The sequence below is a fragment of the Coffea arabica genome, chromosome 11e (genome assembly GCF_036785885.1).
Source record: "Coffea arabica cultivar ET-39 chromosome 11e, Coffea Arabica ET-39 HiFi, whole genome shotgun sequence".
Classification (NCBI taxonomy): domain Eukaryota; kingdom Viridiplantae; phylum Streptophyta; class Magnoliopsida; order Gentianales; family Rubiaceae; genus Coffea; species Coffea arabica.
Window position 1 is genome coordinate 61854907 of NC_092331.1, and position 12683 is coordinate 61867589.

Below are 12683 nucleotides of genomic sequence, written 5' to 3' on the forward strand. Positions count from 1 at the left end.
ACAAATGGGGGGAAAAAAAGAAAAAGAAAAAAATTAGTCTTTCGTTTCTTTTTCATAATTTTGTTCTATATTTCATCCGTATTTGAATACAAAAGTAAAACAAGTTACAGTTATGTGTTTACAAAAACTGTAGAAATCTTTTTGGAAAAAAATTGGAATCCGAACAACCCCTCCCTGTATCCTCTACGATTCATACTCATGTGTTCTTTTAAGGCTTCCCTGCTGACTGTAATTTCGGAGACATGAGTGGCCTCCTCAGACTTAAATCCGTCAGAGAGAACCGTTCGAATCTGCGTGCGACGACTCCTGCTTCAGCCTCCAACCAACACATTAAAAGAAATTAAAATTGGTGCCTAGTTTGTTAAGAATTGGTGAGAATTAACAGGTACAAGCATGCGCAACCAGCTCTTAGTAACCTAAGATTAAAAGATTTTAGAAACTTATCTCCTTCACCAATATTCTGTTGATACCATGTTCTTTTTACAAGATACTGATGCGACGGCTTCTAGAAATGAGTTTTTTTTCCCCCCTTACATACCATTGTTGGCCAAGCAAGCTAGCGTCATTGTTTTATCAATCTAATTAAACACGCATAAGCTTGAAACCACTTGTATGTTTTTTTTCAGTTTATAGTAGGATAGAAAAGCTGAAAAAGTACAGAAACGTAACACTTGGCTGGTTTATTTTGCATGTATAGGTGGTCCACATCCGAACCTGATTTAGCCCAGCTAAATCCGTGACATGCTTGTTTATTCTTATTGCTATTAATTAACAAGATTTTAAATGCAAGACGGAAGGTTTGATAAAGCAGAAGAAAATGATATATATATAGTAATTTCAGCCAGAGAAAGATATAAGGACTAAGGTTGAATAAAGATTGTGAATCAATTGCTTAATAATTAGCTTGATGGAGTTTGAATATTGGTGATTTTTGGACAAAATCAATCTTGAGTAATATTTTAATTGTGTCGTCTAAGATTATAAGTGGCAATTACACGACAACACGTCTTTTTTTTTTTTGGTAAGTGAGAGGTTTTGTATTCAAGACCTCTTACTTACAATTCTTCTCATCTTATCATCCAACCCAACTTTCTTCCTTTGATAACACGCCTTCAACGTATATATATTAGCTAGTAAAATAAATATATGAGCATTAATTAATTTATAAAGGTATCTGTGCGTGCATGGGGGGGAGGGTGTTTGACCGGCCGGCAAGTGGTGAGATGGATGTCATTGTTGAGAGCTCCTTATCTACTTTCAATTTGTTTGAATATTGTGGTTGACATGGAAATTCGGGGACTAGCAAAGTAGCAATCACGAAATGCCTTGCGAACCTGCTTCTGATCACAATAATAGCAGCAATGATATGAACATCAACCAATAATTTTAATCTTAAGTGTTGACTCTGATGGAACAAATTAAGCATGGCAATGAATTCTAAATGGCCGTCCATAATACCGACATGCAATGTTGATGGGGTTGTGAAAAAGGTGGAAAGAGCCTGAGATTAGTTGGTAGGATTAGCAAGCAACACTAGCATCATTACCTGTATTTATTATGTTTTAAAACAAACATCCTGATGTTAGGTCGGTGTCTAACCCAATTTAACATCACTTTAGATGATGTCTCTTTTTGTTATCTGCTTTTAATTTTTCTTGTCCATTTTGACCTAATCTACCGGGGGGGGGGGGGGGGAAGAAGGGTCATCTATTGTTAAAGAGTTTTCGAGCTCTAATTAATTAGTCTTCGCAATTGTACTTCTAGAAATTAATCAATCGAAGAAAATAGAAATAGTTCTACTTGTCAACCGGGAAATAGTATTCAAAAGGGAGATCCGCCGCAACTTTCTTTTTTTTTTTTTGGTTTATTTTATCGGTGCATATGTATTTTAGCATCAATTTGAAATCCAACAAACTAATCAACTGTACGTACGTGTCGAAAATATTAATGTTTGTGGATCCATCGGTGTACGTGATTGAGCTTATGTAGCAGTTAGACATGCAAAATAATTTCTTAGAAAACTGTCTGAGAATTCATCAATTTATGTACAAAGAGAGAGCAGTTTTTGAACTGATACGACAGCGTATTTCAATATATATATATATATATATTTCAACCCCATTTACTCTAAAGCCATTGGATTGCTTCATTGCACCGCATGCAATTATGACGGGGTTACCCACATGCAATTGGGTACTAGAAAGCAGATTGATCTCTCATTGAATCGTGAAATTATTGGGTTCTGAATGACAAATTAATCTGTCCGTCCATTTTGATGCAGCTGAATTAGCCTTCCTGGAGCTGTAGGTATGGTGTTAAACATTTCAAAGAGTTTTACTATCCTGGAATCAAAAGTTTCAAAAATTTGTTCGAAAAGATCATTTATTCCAGCGGTCAAACTCTTCGGTTAGTTCATAAGATAGTTAATCAGGCTTTGCTTCTTTTTTTTTTTTTTTTTTTTTTTTTAAAGAACAAGAAAAAAAGATTCAATATTCACAATTAAACTCACACTTCAACTCGATACGATCTGGAGACCTGCAGAGAGTAGTAGATTAATTAACTTTGAAGGAAGTTTAGGGACCAAAATCAACGTAGTTAACTTAAACGCAACAATTTTTGATTTTCCACATAGTTAGCTTGCAACCTACTCAACAAGATCAATGGAGGACGGGGTCATTGAAGGCATTATTAGGATATTTGTACAGCCTACAATCCAATGGCAATAAAACGGTAATAAATCCTGCTTGCAATTGCATGTGAAACACATTATTATCGGACTCATCTGTGCTTAGGTAAACACAAACAAATGAACACAGGCATGGGGCCAGATTTGATGGAGCAAAGAAATAGAAGCAAACCATGATATATATAATCTTCTTGTCTTTAGAAGCAGCCGTAGTTTTATTTGAGCCATGACTTTGTCATCATAACAACCCCAAATGCCTGGCACTACTAGTCTACAACTTTCATTTCATGAGACCGAAAAGGAGATGTGAGCATGAGGAGTGTTCATACTTCTTGTAATTCTCGTTCACACAATCCAATCCAATTATGTCAAAGGCTGCCCATTCGCTTGTTGACTCCGCAACTACGGAAACATGGAAAAAAAAACAAGGACCAGATGGTAGACTACGTACGTACGTACTGGAGCTTTATGGTGGGTAATATTTATGCTGCTGAAAAGGAATACAAGCAGATGAAAAAGAGAAAAGAAATGCTTTTCATTGCGACTATGGGACAAATTAGAAATACGAATTTCATGAATTCCTTCCTTTTATGGATGTTTTTGCATTTTAAGGGAGGCTACGAATGCCTTTCGTTCTCGCAAGACTTTTAAACTCTATATATGTCTGCTTCCTTTAACTCATAATTACGGCACATGCCTGCAGGCACACAAAAGCTAAGTGGGGAGAGAAGAAATTAAAGCAAGCAGCCTATTAAGGAGGGCTTGTGCATGATTTGACAGGGTAAACATCAGAATTATTACATGTCCCAGAAAGGAGTCGTGTCGTGCTTGATTTGAGCCTACCCACGTAGTATCAGACATGCTTAGCTATTGCTAATGAATCTCGGACCATTAGCCTGAGTGTTTCAAGAGAAGTGACCATACATACCTCATCCACTTTTGTCCTTAATTTATTTATTTGGCATGATGATTGAAGAATTTGAAGTACAAAATGCATACTCAATATGTCGTCGAAAACAACAAATTCATTCATGTTATTCTTCTGACCTTCAAATCAGTACTGCAATTTACTCGTATCTTTAACCTGTTTACATTTTTTTTTTTCAATTGGACCATGACTTAATTGGCACGCCCTAGCTAGAATTAGAAAACACTCGTCAACCGGCTGTAGAGGTAAGAGCACGGTTTATTTTCTTCAAGTGCCTCTAATCATATGTATGATTTCATTCATAAAATGGAGCTTCTGATAATGTGTTTTTACTCTTCGACTTGCAATTTCACAAGCCAACCATATCATTACAACTCAATCGAATTGCCTGGTCCAACTTCATTATGATCTTTTCCTTGCAATGATCTGGACCCAGTTCTTTCTTTCTTTCTTTTTTTCCTTTTTTTTTCAAAAAAGAAAAGAAAAGAAAGCTTAAGAACGGATGATATATACAGAATGGGCAATTATAGCAGTACAAGCGAAGCATGCACCGAGATTAGGTGTGTACATACTTGACATGCACGGAAGCTACATCTAAATGCGGATGGAGCTGCAGGCAACATACATAATTAAGGCGAGAAAATAAAGTACCTAGTAGACCAGTATTTCTAAAGTTGCAGCATATGGATGGAGCAGATTGCATGGTGTGAAAGCAAGCTCATTTTTAGATTTCTTTCTTTCCTGGGGTCAAGAGTCGCAATTAGGCTGTGCAAATTGATGGATAAGGGGACAATGGACCGTTAGTGTAAGTGGGGTATGGCCTTTAGAATCTAGCATATGGCTAAAATGATTATTTGCCTTGAGAAGCATGACATCCGACCTAAAGGCCCAGGCACGTAGAAAGAATTTGAAGATTGAACAAGATAAGATCAAAGTCGTGAATGGGGTTTTGTCCTTTCATTATGGTTTTGGTCTCTCACCAAACGAAGGAGGCTGGCTGCTGCTGCGGCTGCTTGTTTTCATATTATCATCATCAATCTTACCAAACTCTTTCTTGAGTCCCCCTCCTTCTTCTTCTACTTCTTCTACTTCTACTTCTTTTTTTTTTTTTTTTTGCCTGGAATGGAAGCAGCAGAATCAGGGGCCCAAGCGCCCACCACCTTTCTTCTTGTTTTGATCTATGGCGCGGTCAACTAGTTCTACTACTTGCCTTCCAATCATTAGGTATATCGCAACTAGCTACCTACACTTGATGTCTCTAAAACTAAACAAACGGTTTTCCATTGCGTTCTGCCCCCCCCCCCCCCCCCCCCAAAAAAAAAAAAAGAAAAACATACAAAAGAATATGCACGCTAAAAAGAGAGAAATAAATCATTATTGCAGTACTTTACGGGACCGTAGCGATCTTGGCACTTTTGTTGTCGTCGTCATGTTATCTGAACTTCATTGCATTAGCAATACGTAATTGGCGGTCATCAACCAAACAAGCTTCTTTATCATATCAGAGCATCAAATTGGATGGTATTTAGTTAGACGCATACTCTTGATTTTGAAGACTAGGAGAAAGGGAGGAACATTTTCAACTTGCAATTAAAAAAAAAGGAAAAAAAAGAAAAAAGTCTGATCGTCCATCATTCAACAATCAACTGCATTCTATTATTCAGATATTAGATGTGTGGGCTCTGTCCGGGGAGAGGCCTAAACAGAATTGTGAATTCTCTGGGAAGCACGCATTGTTGAGATATCGTCCGGCTTTATAGCGCACATACTCCTGCCCAATGGACAGAAATAGGTGACCCAACTAGATTGTGTTTGAGAATGAAGTCCAAAGATTATCAAAAGCCCAGAAAGGCCCAATAGGCCGTAACAACAACTTGTTTTGAAACACCCACGTATATATATATATATATAGTCCAATCATTCCTCAATTTTTGAATGAGGCCGAATTTTTATGTTTCCTATTATTCTCTTCTAAAAATATTTCAACTAAAAAAAATGCTAAACAGAACATCCAGCAGATATCTTATTTCGCTACATGTTACCTTACCTTATTTATAACATAAAAATTAAAAAAAAAAAGTCTCCTCGTTTCTGTATGTTAGTATATCTCAACCCAAGGTAGTTAAAAGTCCAGTCCAGCCCAGTGTAGGTAAAAACATAGGCAGTAGGCGTGCTAAGCTGGGGAGTGTCCACCGCCACTAGATTCAGATGATTCCAGCTAAGCCCAGACAACTGAAGGCTGTGAGCTATGTTTTAGATTCTGGGAGCCACATGGCAGCCTCAGCAGCCAATCACCCATTCAACTTCCTATCCTTCAAGATAAAGCTCCTCGCTACATTTACAGGTTCCTATATGTCCATACTTTCTGCTCGACTCCAGTCACACGTCAAATAGATTGAAGAGATATTTGCCGACATGGCCTCAGCCTGTGCTTCTTCCACGATTGCTGCCGTCGCCTTCTCTTCTTCCCCAAGGCAAGTGCACTCCAATCCCTCTGCATTTCAAGAATTATTATGAGACCTAGTAGTAAAGTAACGTAGATCACAGCTTGTGCAAAACAACCGGTAGGATATACAGAAGCAGACATGTTTTGAAAGTACTTGACATCAACATGATTGGTATGGTATCAGATTCTTTTTATTTTTCTGATGAAACCAGACAACCAAAAACTATAGGAAACCATACATGTACTTAGGTAGATTGTGCAGTGTTTGTAACTTATGTCAGTAGTACGTTATACGCATACAGCTCTCAGAAGAATGGATCCATCCTGGGAGCAACGAAAGCTTCTTTCCTTAGTGGGAGGAAACTGAGAGTAAGCCAGTACACTTCTCCTCCTGCTGGAGCACGATCGCTGACCATCTGTGCTGCAGCTGCTGACCCCGACAGACCCATCTGGTTCCCCGGCAGCACACCACCCCCATGGCTTGATGGCAGGTTTGATGGAAAGCATATATGTATATATATTTTCATCATCCTGCTCCTGCAGCCTATGAATAGTTTGCAGTGTTCTAATAATTATATTCTTATAAACACTGTGATGCAGCCTCCCAGGAGACTTTGGCTTTGATCCTCTGGGTCTGGGTAAGTCATTCTCCATTCTCCTGCGACTGAATTAAGTGGTTCTTTTGCTTGGAAAGCAAGACTCGCTTTTTCCCCATTACTTAAAATACTTTCAAGGGCTTGTTGACAGGATCTGACCCAGAGACCTTGAGGTGGAATGTGCAGTCGGAGATCGTGCATTGCAGATGGGCCATGTTGGGTGCAGCGGGTATTTTTATCCCTGAATTCTTGACAAAGATTGGGATCCTGAATACGCCATCATGGTACTCTGCTGGAGAACTAGAATACTTCACCGACACCACAACACTCTTCGTCGTTGAGATGATCCTCATCGGTTGGGCCGAGGGAAGACGGTGGGCGGACATCATCAAGCCTGGATGTGTGAACACTGACCCCATCTTCCCAAACAACAAGCTTACTGGAACTGATGTTGGCTACCCAGGCGGCCTGTGGTTTGACCCTCTTGGCTGGGGAACCGGCTCTCCTGAGAAAGTCAAGGAATTGAGGACAAAAGAGATCAAGAATGGAAGGTTGGCGATGTTGGCTGTAATGGGTGCATGGTTCCAACACATCTACACTGGTACAGGACCAATTGACAACCTCTTTGCTCACCTTGCTGATCCTGGGCATGCCACCGTTTTTTCTGTAAGTACAATTCTCAAATTTCAATTAGTACCTTCACCTGAAATTATGTCCAAATTACATGGTTAAGCTAGAAACTATTGGACTGATGAGAATAGAGAGTATCATGTTCCAATGCTCAAGAGATCCATAAAAAAATTTACGCACCAAAGTTCATTTAAACGAGTGCCGCACACAGCACAAGTCCATAAACTTGGTTACTGTCACATTGACGATAGGACGAAATTAACTAATGAGTGTTGCTTTTGTCACCCTCCAGGCTTTCACCAACAAGTGAGGGAAGGAAGCAGCAGCTCAAAAGATTCAAGTGCTGAAGACACGGGGGACAGCATCATGATGGAAAACATTTTAGAACTGTGTTTTCTAAGTGATGATGTATTATTTGAAATCTTGTATTCTCTTTGTCTCTGTCTGCTGTAGAGAATACCTAATGCAGTGTACAAATACCTCAAAACAAACTCCACCCCATCATTTTGAACCCATGTTATCGAGAAAAGTAACAATAGATCCACCCATATGCATAACAGGGAAATTCCCAGAGTGACTTGGTGGACTAACTAATACAGCGGGTACATATAAGCCTCCAGATAGATAAGCATGAAGCACCAAATCTCAGGATTGATGGTGTTTACAATCAGCAAACAACATAGCCGGTATGAATGAAGACAATTTAACGTCAGCTACCGGATCGGTTTTCTTGGTCTGAACTTTGTAGGAGGCCTACTAAGATAATGAATTCATAGTCATGCATGAGCAGATGGAAAAGTTTTTCTGCCACAACACAAGTTCTTAGACCAAGCCCCCCAAATTAACCAAAGAAGACATTAATTATAACGCTATATCGCTTGCACATACTATCAAGCACAAGCAACAGGCTATCATATCTATTTCATACGTTATGGTGTCTAAAGATGCATTATAATCACCTAGATGTTGAAATCTTTACCACTTTCATAAAATCAAACTTGAAAAAGGCAAGTAATGCATAACTAAGGTACATCATCAGCAAAGATTCTACAGCAGATGACACAAGACTCCCTATTCGGGAAAGACTGCACCGGAATTGAGAACGCCACCTTAGCATATATTTGTCCAATTTTGACCTTCTTGAAGTAAATTAGATGTTTAGTAGTGTGTAGAAGATACTAGGGAAGAATATCACCGTTAGCATGAGCATGGAACCCAGGTCCAAAATGGATGTCAAGCTTTCGAGATGAACATTTTATCATGAAAATAGAAGAGTAATACAAATATTCCTTGCTTTCAAATGTCATAACAAAATGAATAGTGTTGATAACAAAAAAAAGGAGAAAAAATCAAGTCAAAGACGAAAGTAAGGGAAGGAAAGACGCTCTCTGCTCTGTTCTGCCTTTCCAATGGTTGGACAGTATGATGAATTGTAGCCTCTTTACACACAATTTTTTCACCCCCTCCCCTAGTGTAGGATAGATTAGGATATACTACAGTTGTCGTCTCCGGAAAAAAAAAACACACACACACACACACACAATTTTTTGATGTTTCGTAATTTCTTGCTCTGTGTTATGGACAAATGGTGATTGAAACTTAAAACTAGACATACGACCCATCATGCTTTGGCTCTCATCCAACCTACAAAGCGTTCGACCTGAACTTCTTCTAGCATCCCCCGAGTATATGAAAATGATTACTACTGGCATAACGGAAGCAAGCAGATTGATCCCACACCTCTCCTGCAGATTGATCAAATAGCTAAATTCTTAAAAAAAAAAAAAAAAAAAAAATCACCATCAGTGAGCTCCCTTACTAATAAATTAAAATGCTTTTTATTTTGCATTCTTAATCATAAGAGATGCCTAAAAAGAAAATTCTTCAACATTTCAGGAAGAATTAAACTTAGGTTTGCCAGCAAAGCTAATGATCAAGGGACATCTAAGACAAGCATGTTAGGTAAATGTTCCCTCTTATCTTAATGCTTCACATTATTTAATTTATATTCTTAAGATGTCATCTCCTATCGATGACACCTCTTCTTATAACCGTGTTAGTTAGTTATTTACTATGTACCGGATGTGGTATCCAAAGGTTCAAAATCAACTGACACCCAAATTTAGATGATAAAAAGGGCGTAGTAATTTTATTCTGCAAATTTTCCCATTTTGTTTGCAATAAGAAGAGCCTACACGATTGCACAGCTAGACTTCGAGCAAAAGGCAACCATTGAATCCTTCCGATATTTAGAAATGCAACGAGCTCGTTATTATTCTACTTGCTGAACTTCCTAATCATAAAGATTGCAACTTTTACGTCTTAAATGGCGCAAATTTTTAGGACTTACCCTAAATTTTAGAGGCTATTAACTTGTAAATCTTGGACCAAAATCAACCGCAGAAACGCGCTTCCTTGAAGCAATTGATAATTTGCCACAAAGCAAGGCAATTCAATTTATTTTTGGCTGGAAGAACCACCTTGCCAGAAATCCAAGAGCTCAAGTTCTTCCCTGAATGGCAGTAGATTGCAATTCACTATTCTCAAGAAAAGGTAGCACCAACTCGTTACTGGACTTTTGGAATCTGAAACGACTATATGACGTAGTAGCATATCAGTTAAGACATGGACAAACTACCTTAAAGTTTTGTGCCTAATAACTCCCATATGTTTAAAGTGTTCAGCATTTAATCTGGAAAAAAAAAAAGGGTCCATGCCGACCTTCTCTCTCAACAAAATTTGAGCAAAAGAGAACCATTATTGTATCCTTCACAAAACATCTATGACTTCTCAGCCTCTCAAGTCTTCAGGAAATGCACAATTATCAGCTTTCCATAACATAATGGACTAACAGAGTGCAGCAGAAGTTAAATTAGCCTTTCAGTCAATTTAATTGCATAAAATGTTAGCGTATATCAGTCCTATTTTCTCTCTCCTATGATTTTGCTATCTAACTCCTGCTGTATTTGTATTCCTATACGATATAATTAGTCTTGTATTCCTGTACGACGAGGATAGAGCTAGTTTTTGTCATAAAACTAGACAATGTCTGATTGGAAACTAGACATGTGCGGGGCAGAGGTGGAGAGAATGCCTAAAAGAACGAGAAGAAGAATCTAACTTTAGAAGCAAAAGAACCAAACGAGCACCAAAGTTGAATTCCAAACAAATAATCAAATCTATATTTCAGACATCAATTTAGGCTGCAAACGCCATTCAACCATTTGCGAGCATGTGCCAGAACACATTCGATGCACCATTTTTTTTTTTCTTTTTAAGGAAAGATGAATAATCAAATACTGCGTAGCATTCAGCAAACACCAGAACCTGCCATCATTGAACCGCTAAGCACCAGAACCGCTAAGGTTCATTTCCTCGTTACATTTTTACCTATAAGCACCCAAAAAATTTTACCATTTCAGCTACCAAAACAATCAACAATAAGCCACTCATCACAGACTTGTAAGTTGTACCAGTAGACACGGTCCAGCTATAAATGTTACAGCAAATTAATTACATTACAACCTACTAAAAATTTCAGCTTTCCTCTCCCTTTCACAAGTATCAATGAGAGATAATACATCGTATAACTTTTCATTTCCTTTAAAAAAAAAATAATAAAAAGAAGTTACTCCATGTCGTACTGGTACACGAATACAAACCGGAGTAAATGCGATTGCATTAAATAACTGGTTATACATCTTAGATAGCTAATCCAGAATATATACTGCAAACCGGTTTTCAAGAAGAAGGCTGGTTGCGAGGAGGACGAGCAGACAGCTGAACCGGAATAGGGCGACCGGTCCCTGAACCACCACAGCTAGTGCAAGACCTACGACCCGACCCAGCACATGTTCGACAACCAATGTCCCCGTCCGACCAGCGAGAGCATAGGCAGGCGACCCGGCCCGTGCCGTTGCACGTTGGGCATCTGGGAAACTGGCCCGGCCCGAACATGGTCCTAGAATCCATTACTGACTTCACCACAACGGCCCCAGCCAGAACGCTCAACCCCGTTGCTAGTTGAGTCAATACGATTGGACCCATTTCAGATGATTCCCCGGATTTGCCTGTGAATGCCGAGATGCAGGAAGAGAGAGAAAATTTCTGCTAGTTTTCTCCCTCTTTATTCCGTGTAAATTTCTGCTACTTTCCTCCCTCTTTATTTCGTGTTTCTTTGATTGTATGGAACGGTGTAAAAATTGATCTTTTCGTGTTCAAGTGGTGGTGGTGGAATTGTACACGTAAATTGGAGTTAATTTGGTGGTGTGGAGGTCGGAGGCTTTGGAGTTTAGTGTGAGATGTTTTTTCTTGGAAGTCTGGGGAAGGCAATCGTTTGTCGTGGTGCGGTTGTGGGCACTGTTGTTGCTTCGAAGTTGAGCCTTGACGGTCTTCTTCTAACCATCCTCTAATTTTTGAGGTTTTAGATTTCTCTAGATTCTAAAATCTAGAAGCTCTTTTCCATCCCCCTCTCTTTCCACAATTTCTTTTGCAGCCCTTTTTGAGTTTTTGTTATTCCGAGCATAAAGTGTAAGGGAGTATGAGGAGGAGGAGGGAGTCTTGAGCGTATATGATTAGCTCGATTGGTTATTTGTTCTAAAGCTCTCCACCAGGCTAGCATGTTATTTTTGTTTCCTTAAGATTTTTTTTTTTTCAATTTTTGTTGCTAGGCGCATGATAGCATGTAATTTTTTTCAATAACAATTTGAAAAACATCCGTCAAGGGTATTACATATGCTTAAATATTGTAATATTAGGTATCATATTCGAATGTTTGGATATCAAAATCACTCAAGATTCAAAGATAATATACTAAAATTGCATGTTACTCTTTCTTTTTGAGCCCTTTAGAGTTTTTGCCATTTCGAGTATAAAGTGCAATTCAGCCAATATTTTATTACAATTTATTTTTGTAATTGGGAGTTCTTGAGCAAGTGATAATTTTAGAGGTCAAGCATGTAAGGTCGCGTTTGGATTGTCACTTTTCAAAAAAATTTAAAAAAAAATATATTCCATTTACACATTTTCTAATGAGAACTTTGTTACCGCACATGCATTACATCTCTACAATAATATTTTTTTATAAAAATTCCAAAGAGTTGTAATCCAAACAAACTCTAAATATTTCTTGTGCGATCTCAAAGAAGCCTTTTTTTTTCATCTTTTATTTATTAAATAATTAATCCCTACCTCAAGTTACGAAGAATGTTCCAAAAATGTTGAGCGAAAACGAAGGAATTCAACTGGCAAAAAAACCAAAGGGTCACGGTTGTGGAGAGTGGGATTTGAACCCACGCCCTTTCGGACCAGAACCTTAATCTGGCGCCTTAGACCAACTCGGCCATCTCTACTTCGTCGATTTGATAATTTGTTTTAAACTGAAATTTAATATCAATT

The 12683-nt window shown here is 38.4% G+C and overlaps 2 protein-coding genes and 1 non-coding gene across 3 annotated transcripts; 1 reads left to right on the plus strand and 2 right to left on the minus strand.

The window, feature by feature from the left end:
* The first annotated feature begins 5932 nt into the window (after positions 1-5932).
* LOC113718807 (chlorophyll a-b binding protein, chloroplastic) lies at positions 5933-7801 on the plus strand. Its single transcript, XM_027243724.2, has 5 exons — positions 5933-6088; positions 6363-6551; positions 6661-6698; positions 6808-7322; positions 7579-7801. Exons 1-5 carry the CDS (start codon positions 6030-6032, stop codon positions 7594-7596), a joined length of 819 nt encoding a protein of 272 aa, XP_027099525.1. The 5' UTR covers positions 5933-6029; the 3' UTR covers positions 7597-7801.
* Positions 7802-10854: 3053 nt separating this feature from the next.
* Positions 10855-11476, minus strand: LOC113718747 (uncharacterized). The gene has a single exon (XM_027243658.2). It carries the CDS (start codon positions 11331-11333, stop codon positions 11028-11030), a length of 306 nt encoding a protein of 101 aa, XP_027099459.1. The 5' UTR covers positions 11334-11476; the 3' UTR covers positions 10855-11027.
* Positions 11477-12556: 1080 nt separating this feature from the next.
* On the minus strand, positions 12557-12637 carry TRNAL-AAG (transfer RNA leucine (anticodon AAG)). The gene has a single exon. It is a non-coding gene; the product is annotated as a tRNA-Leu (tRNA).
* Between the last annotated feature and the right edge of the window lie 46 nt (positions 12638-12683).

What these genes read in the sequence shown, in the direction of transcription:
- LOC113718747 (XM_027243658.2), bottom strand. Translation starts at nt 11,333, where the DNA reads ATGGGTCCAATCGTATTGACTCAACTAGCAACGGGGTTGAGCGTTCTG.
- LOC113718807 (XM_027243724.2), top strand. Translation starts at nt 6,030, where the DNA reads ATGGCCTCAGCCTGTGCTTCTTCCACGATTGCTGCCGTCGCCTTCTCT. An exon ending in GCCTTCTCTTCTTCCCCAAG is followed by an intron (nt 6,089 to 6,362) that starts GCAAGTGCACTC and finishes ATACGCATACAG; the next exon opens with CTCTCAGAAGAATGGATCCA. An exon ending in CCCCCATGGCTTGATGGCAG is followed by an intron (nt 6,552 to 6,660) that starts GTTTGATGGAAA and finishes ACTGTGATGCAG; the next exon opens with CCTCCCAGGAGACTTTGGCT.